The 18,149-nt window shown below is 43.1% G+C and overlaps 1 protein-coding gene across 8 annotated transcripts in view; it reads right to left on the bottom strand.

Annotated features, from left to right (window-relative positions):
- Window positions 1–18,149, bottom strand: part of MITF (melanocyte inducing transcription factor) — a 100,044-nt gene that overhangs the window by 43,060 nt on the left and 38,835 nt on the right. For 4 of the 8 annotated variants that reach the window (XM_068202240.1, XM_068202237.1, XM_068202238.1 and 1 more), the window contains one exon: window positions 1,091–1,337. In XM_068202240.1, coding sequence (XP_068058341.1) covers window positions 1,091–1,288 — 198 coding nt within the window. In that variant the 5' untranslated portion in view covers window positions 1,289–1,337. Of the gene's footprint in view, window positions 1–1,090; window positions 1,338–7,437; window positions 7,576–18,149 lie in introns of those variants that run through there. The other 4 variants (XM_068202234.1, XM_068202232.1, XM_068202235.1 and 1 more) reach the window with 4 other exon arrangements.

Here is an 18,149-nt window from a genome sequence, read left to right as displayed (position 1 = left end):
AACTGCTGCCTTTTTGCTCCTAGATCACATACTGGACTATGATTCTACTATCCCAAATCAAGTGCTACTTTTTGTGCTGACAACATAACACCATAACGCAGATTCAATAAATTGAAGTATCCCGTATTTTCCCCATAAACCTGTCACACAGACCCCCCCCAAAATCCTGAGCCAGCAAGTCTACTTTAAAACTGAATTTCTGACTGCTATCATTGGTATACAACAGCAACAAGCACAACACAAGCAGTTTGTCACCAAGCTCAGCTAACTTATGTGGTAAGAATATGCTCACTGACTAAACAACAAACTGTAATAAAAAGATCCAGCAATAAAGCAGAGCAAACTCTACTAAACTGGTGAAAATAATATTTTCATGAAATATGTCAGCAAACTTCTCCAAAACATTTGACATTGTTTTACTCACACATTTCACGGTGCTTCAGCCTACTTGAATTTAAGCAGTGCGTGAAATTATCTCTTTTCTTATAGCTGTTCACGTTTTTCCCTGAGTAATTAGCAAGCTACATCCCCTTTGACAGAGGGACACTAACAAGCTCCCACAGTTTCCAGTGGGACAAGGAATCCAAAGCTACTAATAGCAAACAAGTCATTTAAACAAAAAAAGGATTACAAAGACTCGTTGCAAGTAGCTGGAAACTCACCCATATTTCAGATTAAGGCTTTCTGAGGAGCTCTTTTGTAAAGAGTTTTGACTCCATCTTACAAAACTATTTCACTGTTTTCCTTTAAAAACCAAAACATTGATTTGTTATCTACTAATAATTTCTTTGTATTGAAAGTAATTAAGCACTAGAAAGATGGAGAAGCATTTTCCAAAGGGAAAACGATGGAAAACTTAAGTTTTGTTATAAAACCTCGCTCCGGAGATCTCAAAGTTGAAAGGAAACAAAAGTTACACAAACTTCTTTAAAAAGTTTTTCCATTCTTTGCTACCAGCCCAACAAAACAAGCTGCAAACTAAGCCAAGAGCGCAGCTTATTTGCAAAACTTGGTTGCCGAAAATGCCTAGAACCCCATTCCCGTGAAATAAAGCGGGTTTTGAGGAGCTCCTGAGCGGAAAGGTGCGTACCTTGAGGACCTCCATGGGCACCTGGGTGGCGGGGGGCAGGCTGGTGGGGATGCTGACGTTGATGGCAGGTGTCTGGCTCACGGGCACTCGCTGCTGCATGAACTGGGCTGCCTGCTGCTTCTGCTGCTGCTCCCGACGCTCCTGCTCCTGCATCTGCTCACGCATGAGCTGCTGTCGGAGCAGGATTCGTGAGGTCATGCTGGAGGAGCTTAAGGGAGGCTTGGAAGCGCCAGGATGCTCGGAATTGCTGTGGGAAGACCAGAGAAAGACAGCTCAGCTTCCACCAAGCAGGATGGCAGCTCCAGGCCAGAGCTGGTGGAGTCCCAGGGGAACGTGGGGCGCGATGGGTGAGGATCCGCGGCACCGCGAGGGGAATTCAGAGCCAACCTACTTCAGGTACTTAGCAGCCACCTGAGGCTGCCTTAACTTGACTACAGCCAAACCATTCCCCAAACGCCAACATCCAGCTGTAAAGAGCCATTTGCTCTTTCAAATTTTACAGCAACCGCCCACGAGAAAAACAAATGCTTTTATAGACAGTAGTAGGCACATTTATTCCTTTTTTTTTTCTGAAGAAAAATAATAATAAGGAGCTGAAGCAAGTCTAATGATTGGTATGGGTAATAATCCAGTCCAATGACCTAGCTCAAAGTAAAGTAAATCTATCTCTCCCATGAAAACACAACAAAACATAGTTCACTTATTTCCTGCATAATGCTACCTTAGGGCTGGGCTTGCTGGCAGTGACTTTTCAGAGTTAGAAAACAGACCTCTACAAAAAACCCAACTCCCACCCCAGCCCCCCCAGCATCTTCCAAGCACCGTCAGATACAAAAACCAGGCAAAATAAACAATGATAACAGCTATATTCCAGTCATATTTTACAAAGAGCAACAGGCTGGCCCAAGCCAGCACACAGCACAGCTTCACCACCTAAGAGGTAAATCTAAGCCATTGGCAAGCAGAGCATGGGACAGACTATGGGACTTCACCATGGACTGCGGGGACACTTTCTAGAGCAACTCATCATTTTCTTAGCCCACAGAACCAAAATCCATGGGCCATGCCTTGGCAAGCCAGCAGTAACCCTCCTGGCTCCAGGAGGAAGCTGCTCGTGAAACCCCCACCTCTGGCTCCAGTGCAGATACCTGCAGGATGCTGGCAGGACACACAAGTCTGGGAGCCAGCATCCCTTCCAGGTCTTGCTCGGAAGCTGCGGGCACCGAGCACTGCTTGTGCTCTGACAGCCAGAGTCAGCTCTGCTGGAAGTTTTCTGGCTTTTTTTAGGACTGATGTTGAACACAGTTCAGGACAGAAACAAAAAAAAAAAAAAAAAAAAAAGGAGAACCCACGCTTACTGCCCCAAAAGATCAAACTCCGCTCTTCCAGAGCACACATTTTGGGGGCAGGGAGGCAGGGGACCATCTTGCTATTTAAGACCTGTCATGTTGAAACATTCACAGAGACACTGATCCTTTTGATAAAACAAGAGAAAACCTTTGTGGTGAAACTAAGGCAGCTGTGGAATAATCGTACTAATTAGCTGCTCAAGACAAGTCATTGACTGTGATACTTGTAAAAAACACTCCCTTTTCAATTAAGGGTGAAGCATTCTCACATCTAAATCCAGCAGCTTGTTTTCTGGCTGCACATCTAAACCACTTTCACATTTCCAAACCGAAGAAATGCTTTATTTCCATGACCAGGATAGTTATAGATCAGTGGTCTCCCAATTGTTCTGATTATACATTCCTACCAGGAATGTCTGAACATGCAGCCCCAAAATAAATGTACTTATTTATGAACTATATACATGTATTGCTGAAATGCTCGTATTTTCTTTCTGCCCACTAATAACACTGTGCATCCCATCTCAGAGACCACTGTAATACATGAGAAAAAAAAAGCCATCCAAATGCTGCATTCAGGGAAGGATTCATTCTCCTCATGCTGGAAAAAGGCCAATTTTGTACCACACTTGTCAGCATTCTCATTTGTGTGCTACTGGCAATTTTTACAGATACCTAATGTTGCAAAATTGGTAACCCAGCAGTTCCTCCCACCTTCTTGCATTTTGAACTGTTTCTCCGCCTACCAAAGCCAAGTGTGCTGGAAACCATCTCAGAAGAACCTTCCTATATACAAAAATGTTGGGGAAAGAGAAGGAGCAAGAAGGAGAAATTATTTCCACAGCATTTCAAACAGCTCCTGCCAGGAAGCTCATCTTGCTCACACAACTATTTTACCTACTTGCACCAAGTGTCCTTCCAGCTTCCTGCAAGTGATGCAGGGCTCTACTGTTGATCAAAAATGGTAAACAAAAGCTTCAAGTATTGTGTCTTTTAATGAGACAACAGTCCCAGAAAATGCTGTTCTGCCAAGTTCCTCCCCAAAGGACAAAGATGCTCCCAGGCTTTATTTCTTCTGCAATTCTGCTCAGTATTTTACATGGAAAAGAGGCAGGGGAGCCCTGAACGCAGAGTGTGGACAGCCACATGCTGCCAGACTGCAGCTACTGCCACAGCATCATGGAATTGTTTAGGTTGGAAGATATCTCCAGGATCATCAGGTCCAACCATTAACCCAGCACTGCCAAGCCCACCACTAAACCATGTCCCCAAGTGCCACATCTATGTGTCTTTTACATACCTCCAGCGATGGTGACTCAACCATCTCCCTGACAGGCTGTTCCAGTGCTTGGCAGCTCTTTCAGTGAAGAAATTCTTTGTAATGTTCAATCTAAACTTCCTCTGGCACAACTTGGGGCCGTCTCCTCTTATCCTACCCATTACGAACTGGGAAAGGGAGATGGGCACCCAACCATGACACCATCAGTGCAGGTGAGCTCAAATAATGCTTATTCTGGGATAAAAGCTGCTGCACAACACCTGCCTGCCTAACCAGATGCTTCTGTTACAAGCACTGGGAAGGAACATGGACAGATTTCCTGTCTTTTATTCCCAGGTGTCTGCAAAGCTCCTCCTGTGTGCATGACAGTCTCCCCACACCAGCATTCCTTCCACCTGCCATGAGTGGCACTGATCAAACATGGAAAACACTTTGAAACTTTGGTATATCTTCCTTTAAGTCTGTCCCATGCATCACACAGGTCATTCTCCCATCCAGCTTCCCTTCTGCACCATGTCTGCTCAGCTCCTCAAGCACAGAACAGAAGGAACAGAAGATGGTTGGTTTGGGTTTCATGACCATGTACCTCCACAGAGCAAACAGGAGGGTTGTCAGAAACTCAATTTCCAACCAAAGAAGCGATTAAAAACTTGTTATTTCAAAAGCTTCATCCAGAGAGTTTTGAAAATGGTCATTTTTAAAGCTTCTTGACCCTTACATGCTGCGCACGGGCAGATCTCTCGTGACCACGCTCGGTGCCATGTACCACAGAGCAATCCAGAGTGGACACGTGGATCCAAAACTCCCCTACACAAACTGATTCACCCCCAGATTACGTGGAGCCAGGAGCAGAGCCCACACACAGCTAATACACAATGCAATTCAGATACTTCCTGCAAACAGTTTATGGAAACCATCTAATTGCAATAAATGAAACCGACTCATCCTTTTAATTGACACATGATTAAACCAGTTATCCATTAGCACTCTAATAAGCACAGTGCAATACAGACTGGGAGTTATTAGTTATGTGTCATGAGGCAATCCAATTAATCATGAAGTGATAAAGCTTTATTAAATAGTTTAAATTACATATCCTTTGCACAGAAGCCTGGGAAATGTTAGCTACTGCATACATGAGTTATTATGCAGGTAACCATTACATAATAAAAGGCAACTGATCACATTAAAATCAAGTTTGATTTTGTTGTCATCGACCCACAGAAACCATAACCTTCCCAGATGTTTACTGATTATTTTATCTGTCCCCTTGGGCAAAAAGAAAAACTCATCTTTCGTTGGACAGTTTTGTTTTCAGATTCTATAAATTGATCAAACAAATGCTCTGGTTCACATGCATTAGTTATGAGTTATCTGATGTACAAGCATTATTTTGCACTATCTCTGCATTGATTAAGAAACTCTGGAAACTCTGAAGTGGAAAAAAATTAACTCAAATTCGCTTTTTAACTACTTTAGAAACTTTAACTATTTTTGAATATTTTTAAGAAAAAAAAATCTCCAATGTAATGTTTCTTAGACAATTAGACAAAGAGCCTTCAAAGCCACTTCTTCTGGGCAGGATGGACTACCCTGCTCCTAACTGAGAAATGGCACATAAGAGGGAGGCTGCTGCTCTCCTCCCTCCATTCATGCCAACTGTTTAATGGGTTAGTCCACTGAGAAATCAGCCAAGAAAAGCAGATTTAGCACCTCAAGAAATCCACAGAGCTACATCAGATCTCACAGATAAGAAATAACACCAGATTTAAACGCTTTTGTTTATGTCTTACCCTTATCCCATTGATAATTATTCATAGAGAAAATAAAGGCATCCACATTTGAGTTGAAATGTTGGCAACCTCTCATCTCCTTGCTTTAAAGATTAAGATTGTTCTATGCTATAATGGTGGATACTTAAATACTTGACCTCCAGAAGACATTTTAAGAGGAGACCAGCACTCAGCTCCCAACATCACTTGTAGAAAATCACTAGAGTTTCTTCAAAATTAAAGTTGACTTGTACAAATTCTGTTTTCAACCTCTCTACCAAGCAGTAAAACCTCAAGAAACTTTTTGTTCCCCGGACTGTATATGTGGCTGAAGCAACAATGTCTGTATTAGCTTCTGACCTGCTAGCCAGCAATGCTGTTTGCCTCAGAAAGGAGTGGCAGAAAAGCGAGTAATAGCAAAAGAAAAAAAAATAAATGCAAGGAGGAGCCAGATTGCACACACCACCACAATAAAAATAAAAAAAAAGTCTAATACAAAACACAAAAAAGTCTACAAACAACAAAAAAACCTCTACACAATCCCTTTTCCCCTTCAGCCAAGGTACGGGATTGCAACTACTACAGCATTTTCCCTGGAGCACTTTGTACTTCATTCCTAACATTTAATAATTGATTGTGGGTTACAGCGACGCTCAGCTCGCCGCGCCAACTGCCTGGCGCTGCTTGAAGTATCACTGCAAAAAAAAACAAGCCCAAGATTTGGCACCCTCCTACGTCCTGACTTGCCAAGGACAAAGCAGTTACAAAAACGGTGTGGAGACCTTTATCAGCCTTTATAATAAAGCCAGGACTACATTTCAGGCTCCTACATGAAAGGTTTCCGCATTTGAAGGTTACATGTTTAAAGAAATAGCTGCCTGACCCTGCTCCACCATCGAGGTAAATGCTTTCTGTGCCTCCAAATGCTTTTGTAGCCTGACCTGCACTGCTTGCCTTGCACCATGGGCTGCACCCACAGAACAGAACACAGCCCAAAAGGCACCCACCCATCTGCCTGGATGCACTGAGTGCACCTGGTTGGGTGGGGAAGGCAGAACCCTGCAACATCCATCCACCATGCACACCTACTACACCAAGGAGCTAAGGGCTGAATTTAAAATCAAATTAATTCAGGGGACCAACCTGCTTCAAAAAAAAAAAAACAAACAAACAAACAAACAAAAAAAACCACACACACAAAACCCCTCCAACATAACCCCACAAAAAAAAATATTCAATCCTCAGAATTTTCTTAAGTTGTTGTACACCATGTAGTAGTTTTCCATTTTTCTTCCTGTCTTTAAAACACACCTTCACAAGTGGCTGAACATAATGCTTTCTGAACTTAATGAAAACCTCTCTCATGACCCAGGAGCACTCAGTAAATAATTATTAAGCTCTGGAGGTGGCTTTTGCATGAGTGTTGACTTAATAAAATGCCGTAAGTTGATCTGCTTGAATGCCCATTTACTTGGGGACACAGCTTGCAGTATAGCCTGGAAAGCTTGATCATGTCCAGATTAAGGAACAAGGTAAAATTAAGAGGTTCGATCCAGAAGCTGCAAAGGTCACATTTTACAATCCTTTACTACTATTGCTGATAAAAGGGAGATGAAAAATTGCAAACCTAAAGTATCCTCAAAGACTTCCATATTTTAACAGTGATAACACACCAAGTGTTTTTACATCGAAACTGAACCTCTGTTAGCCCAAATCTGTGGTTTTTCCATGAAGTTTCAGAACAAGAGACATAAATATGTACATATATTTGAAGTCTTCCCCTCCTGAAAGCCACCGTCAGTACCCGAGCTGGTCAGCCCAGCTGCTGTGGCTCTGCAGAGGACAGTCCCAAGCACAGTAATCCTCAATTCCCAGAGCACCACCTCCACCACACCAAACCAACCCCGCAATCATCTGCTCACGGTGCCCCGGCAAAGCATCACTCACAGACAGAGGCTGTCAAAGGAGCAGGGCATGAACATCTGGACAGCTTCCATCTTTCCCCCCAAATTTTGTGTCCAAGGGCTTGTGCTGAGCACCCCCGGGTGAAAGCCAAGCAGCGCCCGGGCCGGCTGTGTCTCCAGGGGAGGCTCCAGATAAGGACCTGGCAACTCCAATCCCCACGGAGCAGCGGCTCCCGGCACTGCAGACCTGTGCAATCCAGCACCTACCGAGGAGAAAACAAGGGGCTTGAGGCGGCACGGCCAGGGGGTACCACGAAAGGACTCCGAAACAGCCCAGGAGTTTGCAGTCAGCATCTTGCTGCATCCCGCCTCACCTGCACGGGAGCGCCGCACAGCCTCCTGATGGGTGGATCCTGGATCCGCAGGACCCGGGGTAAATTCCCGGCACCGCCGTGGGCTGAGCGGATCCCAGGGGCTGCACCACCCTCACCGCCCCGCAAGGAATGGGAGAAACCGAAGACGCGGGCTGGCATTGAAAGCACTTCTCCCATTCATTAATTAAAAGGGGTGTGATCAGGCCATTAACACCATCAGTGGATAAGGGCTGTCTGTAACAGCACCGTTTTCTCACGATCTTTATCGCCAAAAAGATGAAGGGAAAGGGTGGGTGCAAGACAAATTTGTTTTCTGGGATGTAACTTCTTCGCATTCAAGGTTCACCTAGGCGAACCTCCACCTAGGAACCACTGGACATGCATCTCTCAAGAGCCTGAACTACATCTCTAATGGCACGGAGTCGATGTGACAGCGCACACACCATTTCCCCAGCTCCACCTCGGCTCAAACAGGCTGGAAAAGAACACGCAGCTACACAAATACCTCAAGCTCCCAAAAACGTCCCATGAAGGGCTAGAGGAATTTAAAATGTAGATGACTGCATAACCCAATATTGGTTTGATGCTTTTCCTCAAACTTTAAAAGTCTCCATCACAAACTTAGAGAAAATGTTACCAAAAATAAAAGAAGAAAAAAAGGCATGATGCAGATTTGCCTTTCACTTAAAAGTCTGACCTTGTTAAAGGCTTTTTAAACCATTTTTCATACGCCACATCTATGGGCACTTCCCTCTCTAAAGGGCTCTACATAAATTTGCAAAACAAAAAGCCAGATTGCTAAAACAACCAAAAGGTGATAAAAGAAAAAGCGAGGAGATAAGGCTCCTCCGCTAGCAATCTCTGTAGTTTCTGATTTTGTAATGCAGAATTTACCTTTTTTTTATCTGGGTAAACAGCGATGATAACACTGTCGCTGACAGGGAAGATGACGTATGACCACCACAATTTTTGATACTTTACAACTACACAGTGCCCAGGTCTGGCTTCACAGCACCTTTCTATCATATCTTGGCTTAGAAATTATCTACATAATTCCACAGCTGGATAACAAGTTTATTCACAGAGGCAGTTTTAGGCAGAAGGCAAGGCTCAGTGATGTAGTGTCCACAGCTTGTATCCATAATTCACACGCCCAGACTCCTTCCCTGCTAAAAAGTGTCCCTCAAGGCTTACCAGGACCAGCAATTCCCAGCCTAAACCCTTCCATTCATCCAAGGTTTTCTGCTTATTGACTCCACTGTTACAGCACTATTCAACGCCTTCCAAAGAGGATGAGGCAGCTGGAAGCCTCATCTCATCTCCTCTCCTGCAGATGACATCCTCGCTCTGGCATGCTGAGCAAACAGGATCTCGAGGAGCAAAAGGGAAAGTGTTTATGGAAGACTTGCTTTAAATGATTAAGAATTCCAAATAGTCATGATGAGATCCACACAATGAATTCTGTGCTTGGTATGTCAGCATTATCAGCACGTAGGACTTGCTCACAACACTAAAAACAACGTGCAAGGGAACAAACAACCCATCACTGTAATAATTTTAACATTAAACCAGTCTTGGACAGATATTATGCAAACTCTCACTTCAGTCTCCAGCCACAGCACTAGCTGTTCATTACTGGACCTGATCAGATCAGCAAATGTCTTTAGCAACTCTTCTTTCTAACAAAGCAACTCCCCAGGCTGCATAAACCAATTCCTCAGCGTCCCCATGCTTGGAACAAACTTCAATTGTAGAGTCCCTTAAGCATTGTTCATGTTTCTTCTACCTTTTTATCTATTTGTGGAAAAGTTATTGGGGCAAAGAGGATTGTGCAAGCTGAACAACTTGGGGTGAGAGTAAAAAAAGCCCTTATTCGGCAACAAGTTACTTTACCAACCACTTGGATATTTACACTGCAATTACTATTTGCAATTGCAGGACAGATGTGCCAGACTTGCTGCCTTGGGTTTTCACAGCACAGACAGGAAGGTGGGATAAGCTCCAGCTGTCCATGTAAGGAAACATTAGTTATGTTTACAAACTTGCTAATTGAGGTGAAGCAAAATGGAGGAATTGCCCAACTGCAAACAACTAAAGACAGGTGGCCTTCAATTCCCTTGCTTAGGCCACTCAATGCCCCCACAACATCCCTGACATGGGAGAACTCCAAAACAAGGCTCCTGGAGGAAGCAAACCTCCTCAGTTCATCAGGCATCATTGCTATGCTGTCAGCAGCATCTTCAGTACAGGCACACCCAGTAAAAAGCCCTTCTGTCAGCAGTACCTCTCTCAAATCCCAAGTTAGGGGATTCCCAAAGCTGGGTACAGTTTCTGTGCGCTTACAACCCCAGAGCGTGCCCTGTGGGGCAGGATGGCTGGGGCAGGACAGTGCAAATATTATTTGGAGGGACCTTTTCACCTGCCCTCCCACAGCTGTAAAATCTGTTTTGAATTTGTCACATTTGCAGGAACTGCAGTCTTTCACAGAAATATCTGGCATTGATTTAAAGCCTTCAGCACTGGGGAAGTGCATCTCCAAGGACTTTTATGATAATTCCTCCTCTTCCCTCATCAAAATAATTCTGCATCTTGTTTCAAGCCAGAAATTGCTCATGAACATCAGAGAGAGAATGAGGAAAATAATTACTTAAACATGGGATCACATGTAAATAAAAGAAATACCAAATGAAAACCACGGTACAGAATGAAGTCTCATTCAAAATAAAAACATGCAAGCAACATTTATACTTCTTGATTTCACAAAGTCAAAAATATATACAAAAAGATCCACCCTAACCTATTTATAGGTCTTTTAACACCTCAAATATGGCCCTGCTAATACACAGCCTTAATTTAATTTTGCAATCACCTTTCTGCTCTGTACGTCTTATGCTGCACATAAGACATCTCAAAGAGGAGACATCAGGAACAATCTTCAGAAATAACTTTATGCAACCAAATACAATCTCAAAAATTAACACAGCTGCTGAGTTTCTAGAAAATGGGATTTTCTCAAGTAAAACTGTTCAGCACAGCCCATGTTTTGCACAGTTCAGTGACAACTGAGCCATGTTGTCCATGCCACTTGTAGCAGGAACAGCACTTCTTACTTTTCAAAATACATTACAGCCCTTGGTTTACTTTTGAAAAAAGAGCAGCCAACTCAAAACTATTTACAAGCCTTTCTGTTAGACCCTCCTAATCTGTTCTGCACTGCCAGAAGCACAGCACTTGAATGGCTATTTCTGTTCAAAGCTATATTTGTTGTGGAACTACTGCGAACTCCTGAATCATGTAAACAGAGGCAGGAGCCAAAAAAATGTTTCACTGGACTTGAAGTTCACATCTGCCTTAGTTACTAGGATAAAAAAATAAAGGCAGGGCTTAGCTTATAACCAATAAATCCTGCAAAGACTATAGTTAATCATGCATTCCTGCAACAGGGTTTTGTTTAATCTGGTTTACTTAGCATTTGTGACCTTGGCAAAGTACCTGCTGGAGCACTCACCATTTTTGTGGAGCAGCATTTCACACCTTCTGTTACTTCAGGCTTCAGCAGGCGACTGTACAGTGCTACATTAGTGAGCCAGGTTCATAAACATGCAGCAAAGTCACCTGGAAATGATGTGCGGCTCTAGACTTGCTGGAGCCCAGCAGCCAACTGTACTGCTGTCCCTAAAAAGCAGTATTGTAGCAGCTCTCTGTCAGGACCTGCAGCTGCACCTTTGGGGGAAACAAATGCTTGGAAACACGCTGCTGGAGCAAAGTGACCCTGCCACTTCTTCAGCTTCTTGGCTCAGAAGAGTCAGTGCTACAAACCATGCCTGCACCTCAGCCTACCAGTGTGGAAGAAAACTTCACCTTCTCTGCACTCACCACTTTCTATTCCTCATGATCCTCCTCCAGCAGGAACAAACCCCAGTATTCCCAACACGCTGGAAATAAAAGGCAGGCCAATATTTCCAACAAGCTGGAAATCATGAAAACCCCCAAAACATCAATGAAAACCCACAGAGATGCTTGATCCCAGGTTCCCACAGATGACACTGCTCTACCACTTCGGGCAGGGACCAATTCTGCCCAGTGGTCTTTGGCACTGACGTACTGCAGGCAGGAGGACAAGCAGCATGTGCTTGGATAAGAATAAGGTGGATTGTTACCTTCATAACCCACATAAGAAATCTGGATTAACCTGTAGTAGCTTTTTTTTTTCATACAAACGTTATTGAATTCAGAAATTTAGTGTCTGCCTGATACTTAGTTGCCAATATATATTCAATACACTGAAAATATTTTTCCCTTCCACATTCAGGAACTGCAACTGGCTTTACAAGTATTCAGGGGAGGAAAATAATTTTTTTTTTTACAAACTCCAGAACAAACAAGATTATTTGCTATTCTTTCTTGTTTTTAAAAGCAGATAATGCAAGTATAATGGATAACAGCTTTTATCATCTATCTTACCATAGTTTATTTTTGTACAAATCTTGAACTTCATCTTAAACTAAGATATTCTGCCTTAGAAGTGTTAAACTTCTATGTCACTTCCCTTCATACAGCTACAACCTGGCTACAGAATTCCTAATCTCAGTAGAAGGATATATATTTAAATTTGCCTTGAACTGACACTACAGACTACTTAAAGTTGCATTAAAGCCAGTATTATCCTGCACACACCTTCAGAGTACCAAAAATGAACATCAGCTGTCAATGCCAGAGTTATTCAATTAACACTTGCACAGCCAAAGCACTTTGCAATCCTATACACAAGCTGCCAAATCAAACCCCAAAACAAAAACAGCCAAAATAAACCAACAACCCCCATGCCTGGACTAGGGGAAGGCAGCTTCTGTAGGATTTCTCATTTGGCCAGCTCCCAGACATCTCCCTTTCCACACTAGATGGAGCTTTGTCCCCTCTTCCCCAGCCCTCTGGCAGTGCCCTGAGCTGGGATAAAAAGGGTAAAGAGGCGAAGGGTGAAACAGCAGCATCACCCCAAATAAAGAGTCTGCAGCAGTGGCTTCAGGAGCAGCAAGATGCCAGCGAGGACCTGGGCTCTCACCGTGCCCTCCTGGCTCTCTGATTTTAACACAGCCTTGTTTTGCCATCTTTGAAGAATGGAAGATTTCAATAATTCCAAGTCCCAATCCATGCTGAGCTCCCACTAGCCTTTACCATGGCTGCAAGGCACTGCCTGAGCTCACACCACAGTCAAATTACACTTCTGTTCCTCCCCTTATAAAGGGACAGCATTTAAGCTTATTACCAGATTATACACCTGAATTGCTCACTGGCTTTCCTGTATCCCTCTTCATATTCCCAGTTATTTTCTTTCAAAATAAGCTGTTCAGTCTCTTCTCTATTAACCTGAAACATCTGTTCCAAACGCCTCTGCTCAGGCTCCAGCCTTGGATCCACTGACACTTCGGGGAAGCAACTCATGGATAAAATTCCCCTTGATTTGTATCTGTTGGATTTGGTCTGTATTGTTTCAGATCACAGGTCAAGAGAAACAGCTCATCCTTCTGGTGAGCTGCCACAACTCCATTAGGATCTTTCAAAGCACAACAGGATATGGTACATCATCTGTATTTCCCTGATGAGTTTAAACTCAATGGGACTGAGAGGAGCCCAGGGGAATGAGTCACTCCCGATGTCACAAGTGGCCAAGCACTGCAAAGCACAAAAAGCAGCAGCCTCAGGCTGCATCAGACAAGGCAATGCCAGAGAGGATGGAGAAGCACGGTGTTCCAAGTGCAAAGCCAGTGTGTGCCATGTGGGCAAGGGCTCCTGCTTGGGCAACATGCCCAAGAACATGGAGCTAAAATCGAGGGGACAAGGGAAACAAGCCCACGTTATAGTGGGAAGCTAAAGAAAAGTTTGGAGGTTGACAGGAGTGAGTGTTGCTGTCTATAAATACAGCATAGAAACAAACACCCAGGAGAGAACAACCCTGGCACATCACCAAGCGATATAAACCAGCCATGAACAAGATTAAATTGGTATCAGCAGTCTCATTCTGAGAAGTTCAGATCTGAAACCATTTCCAGCTGGAGCACTGGCGAAGGAACAACATGCTCCTTTGCAAATAAAGACTGGTTGCCTAATCAAAGTAGGTCACTGTGGAATAAAGCAGCCAGCAATGAATTGCAGGATACAGAATCACAGAATCAGTAAGGTTGGAGAAGACCTTTAAGATCATCAAGTCCAACCTTTGACCAACCACCAACCTGTGAACCAAAGCACAGCACCAAGTGCCATGTCCAGCCATTTCCTGCACACAGAAGATGCCCTGCAGCCAAAAGGACAGATGCAGAGCAAAGCAAACTCTTTGGCAAAGCAGACGGATCTGAAGAAGTGCTGGAATATTCCACACAGGAGCACTTGCCTTCATATACACCGTGCTGAACTAAAGCAGCAAATAATACCTCAAAAATGCAACCCCTCCTTTCTAAATTAAAGATTAGAGGTTCCCCCAAAACAAACAAACTCAAGAAATAGCTACTACAAAAAGAGACGTCCTAAAGTAGACAGAAGGCATGCAGAGCAGCAGGTTTCATCCATAGCAGATTTAAGAGGGATATCTTTTGAAGGCAAGACAGCAGCTGGAGGGTCCAACAGCCACCATCACCCATACTGGCTTCCAACACAAGGCTTTAGAGCAGAGCCCCTTGAGGACACACAGCCTGGGCAGTACAGACAGAAGGGGAAACCACATCTCTGAATCCCAGATGCTCCATCCTCTGTAGCCAACAGCCATGTCCTGTTAACCTACCCAGCACTGACATAACTGAAGCTGCCAGGCTCTTACAACACCTGCTCACAGGCTTAGCAGAGAAGAACCTTTCGGTTTGTTACAGCAGCATGAAAACCCAAACCTCTGACAGCCTGTAACTGTTCAACATCCTGAACATGCCATCCAAAATTTCCCCTGAAGTTCAAGAGCGGAGCATAATGAAAACACCTTCACTGACCATGTTATTTCCAGCCTGGGAACAAAGAACTCCAGCCTCCAGTGTGCTTTTAATACAGGCTAATTTATTCTGAAAAAAAGCAATAATTAAGTACATAAAACCAAAGTACGGAACCTGAAAAACACCTTCCTGTCTGGCAGAGCAAGTGCTTTCTAAGGACACTTACACTAGCTCCTGCTGCTAAAATCATTTATTAAAAGTAACTCGGGAAAATCAGAGATGATCTCAAAAATACACAGCAATGCTAAGCTGAAAAGGTTACCCTGAAAAAAACCCAAAGCAGAGCAAATACATTAATATATTCTTGTGATTAAATTAAGTCTTTATCCAAGTTGTTTGAAACTGAAGTCTTTAATATTTGAGTGATTATGTATGTTTTCAAAAATCTTACAAGTGTTTAGTACTACTAAAAAGCCAGCACATTAAATCTTTACAGTCTGGGATTGAGAAATTCCCTGAAACAAGAGGAAAAAAGCCCTAGGCAAAAAACCATAATAATCAATTTTCTCCACCCATCCCACCACATGCCTCTGCAGAACCAGCATCAGGTAAATTGGGGATTGCAGAGTCAGCCAGAATAAAGCAGTTCCCAGGCCAAAGGGCTTTCAACCAGGTCCAAGACCTTGGTACTGTGGTGGCCCGGGACAAAAAATGCAGATGAAGCTTTAGCAAGTGCCAGAAGGGAGGTGCTGGCACCAAAACCAGCCTGACAGTTACTTCTTCAGGTAAACTGTACCACTCCTTAGTTAAGAAAAATCTCAATATAATGCCATTAAAAATAAAAAGGTAGTAAAAGGCTACTGTGATTCCAGTGAATGTTTGAGAGGGTGGAAAAAAATCCTTTTCCATGTCCACATGCAAATAACAGCTGGAGATAGCAGGGATGGGCTGAATAGCCTTAACCTGGTGAAAAAACAGGTTTTAAGCACAAAAATTCCCAGATTTATCATTTTTTCATTGCATTATTCAACAACAGCATCATTTTATCAACCTCTCAAATACTACCCTCCAAGAAGCAATACACAAGGGGTTTTCTATAAGGTTTTCCAAAATCACTAGAGCACCAAAAAAAAATATGTTGGCAGAAAACTGATAGGTTTTCTACAGCAAAAACCCTCTTTATCATTTTTCATTTGAGATTAAATGTAATAAAGTTCCTTATAGTACTAAAAAAAAACAAATATGCAAATCTAAGGTGGATCCCAACCTGCAGGCAGTTTTGTATCAGTTAACATTTCACATGCAAAAAAATGTAAACAGTGAAGTTCAAGCCAGAACGAAGTTCTTTCCTCATTTCAATTAAAAAAAATGAATATAACAATTTATCTTAAAATAGTTTGAGTAACCTGGTCTAGTGGAAAGTGTCCCTGCCCATGGCACAGGGATTGGAAATGGATGATCTTTAAGGTCCCTTCCAACCCAAACCAATCTATAATTCTAGGATTCCCAGTGGTGTTGGGAAGCTATAGACGCATGGGAAGGAGACAAGGAAATGAAAAACAAAACAAAGTGCCTACAGAAAACAGATTTAAAACTGTATTTCCTCATGGCAACAAAGAAACATGCTGCTTGGAAACACCCTTCCATTTCTGTTTAACATAATGGTGGTGGGAATTCCTGCCAAAGTAAACTTCAAAAATTTGTTTGCCATGGAGGAAAACCAAGCAAACTGGAGTTCTGTGTGCAGAATCCTGTTTCAAGAGGGTGAAGGTTTCTTTGTTCCCTTTAGTGCCAGGTCACTTCAAACTTTTGTGCCTACATACTTTATTATGCTTGCAAAACCTTCAAACCAATAAAAAAAAAGAAAACTAGAAAATGAAAAATTTTAATAACCCATTAAATAGTTTAATAACCCACTCCTAAAAACCAAAAAAGCCTTCCAACATGCCATGTGTAAAAATATCACCAAATTTGACATCTTTCTTATTTTATCAGTCTACTTCCCAAAGTTTGGCATCTTTGAAACCAAAATATTATTCACTCAGTGCAGAGAGAAGGTTTGCTTTTTAAAAAATGTTTGCATGAAATCCAGGGGAAAAAAATGTATTTACAGTGTTGGTGCAAATTACATAATCTGTCCTCTTAGATGGCAGTTTCTGACCATTAACAACCGTAACTACAGATAAGACCTTTTATTCAATTATCATGCTAAATTTCAAATTTCTGTAAGCAGCACGATAAAGCAGCTCAATGACTCCTCCCCTGCTTATCTGGTATCCCAGTATCATTTCTGACACTAGAAAAATAATTGCAACTTTCTAGGTTGTGACTTAGCTGCCCCGACAGATCCCTGTGCACTAACAAGGGTTTTCTTTCTGCATCTCTCCTTTCCAGTTAGGTCTTCTGCAATTTTATGGTTTTAAGTTTGTATCTTCAGCACGCAGACATGTGGGAAAACAGCAATTCCTGTAATTTGTTACTTATTCAAGATATTTCTCGTGGTATTTGTCATAGCAACCTCAGGATGTAAACTCAAATTGCAAATCAGACTTTTAACTGCTGCAGGATTTGTGAGAAAAAGAGGCTGGTTGAGATTATTAGACAGCAATTCTCACAGAGCATTTAATTCCAGCATTAAATTCAGGCACGTACTCAGCACATCACAACCAAACTTAGGTGGGACATGGTCCCAAACCCAAGGAAATCAATAGCACTATTTCATTCTGATTTCCCATAGAATCTTCGGGCACGGCACAGCATTTTGAGCCAAAAACCTGCCTGCCCTTGCAGCACCTGAGGAAACTGCCCTCGCAGGCAGCGTGGATCCCACCACACACAGAGTCAGCTCTGCAGTCCACAGCATCTGCCACAGAGCAAACCCTGCCCCAGCTGGCTGCACACGAAAGCACATGCAAAAGGTTTTGTGCACGCTTGTTCAGCTGGTTTGAAAAAGAAAAAGAAATGAGCAAGAAAATACTGGAGTTTTTTGTGGTTCCAAGTCAGGTAATTTCTCTATTTTCTTCCTACCTGGGCCAGGAGGAGAGAGGGAAAACTAAAAACAAAATGATCGTATACCACTGCTTCTCCTCCATCCCTGCCAGCCAGCTGCAGGCACTGACGTGCAGGCACAACCCCAGGCTGGCACCAGGAGGGACAACTGCTCTGTGGAGCTCTGCTGCAGCTCAGAGAAGAAAAAAGACCACAGACTTACCCAGGGGATTCATCCTTTCACGTTTCAATCCAAGGCAAGGCAAGAGTTCCCTGGGACCTGAGCTCCTGGTGGCCACAGAACCAAGACTAAACAGAAAGGTCTCAGTAAGCACTGGCTTCCAGAAACTGCACTTCCACTCCTACCATCCACCTCCTAACCCTGCTGCTGCATTTGTGGCTGCCTTTGTTAGAACACTTCTGCAAATGAAAACAGATGAGTAACTATTGCTGCTTTAGCAAACTCCCAAGCCCATGGT

This window comes from Anomalospiza imberbis, chromosome 11 (assembly GCF_031753505.1).
Source record: "Anomalospiza imberbis isolate Cuckoo-Finch-1a 21T00152 chromosome 11, ASM3175350v1, whole genome shotgun sequence".
NCBI lineage: Eukaryota > Metazoa > Chordata > Aves > Passeriformes > Viduidae > Anomalospiza > Anomalospiza imberbis.
This window is presented reverse-complemented; position numbering and strand designations above follow the sequence as displayed.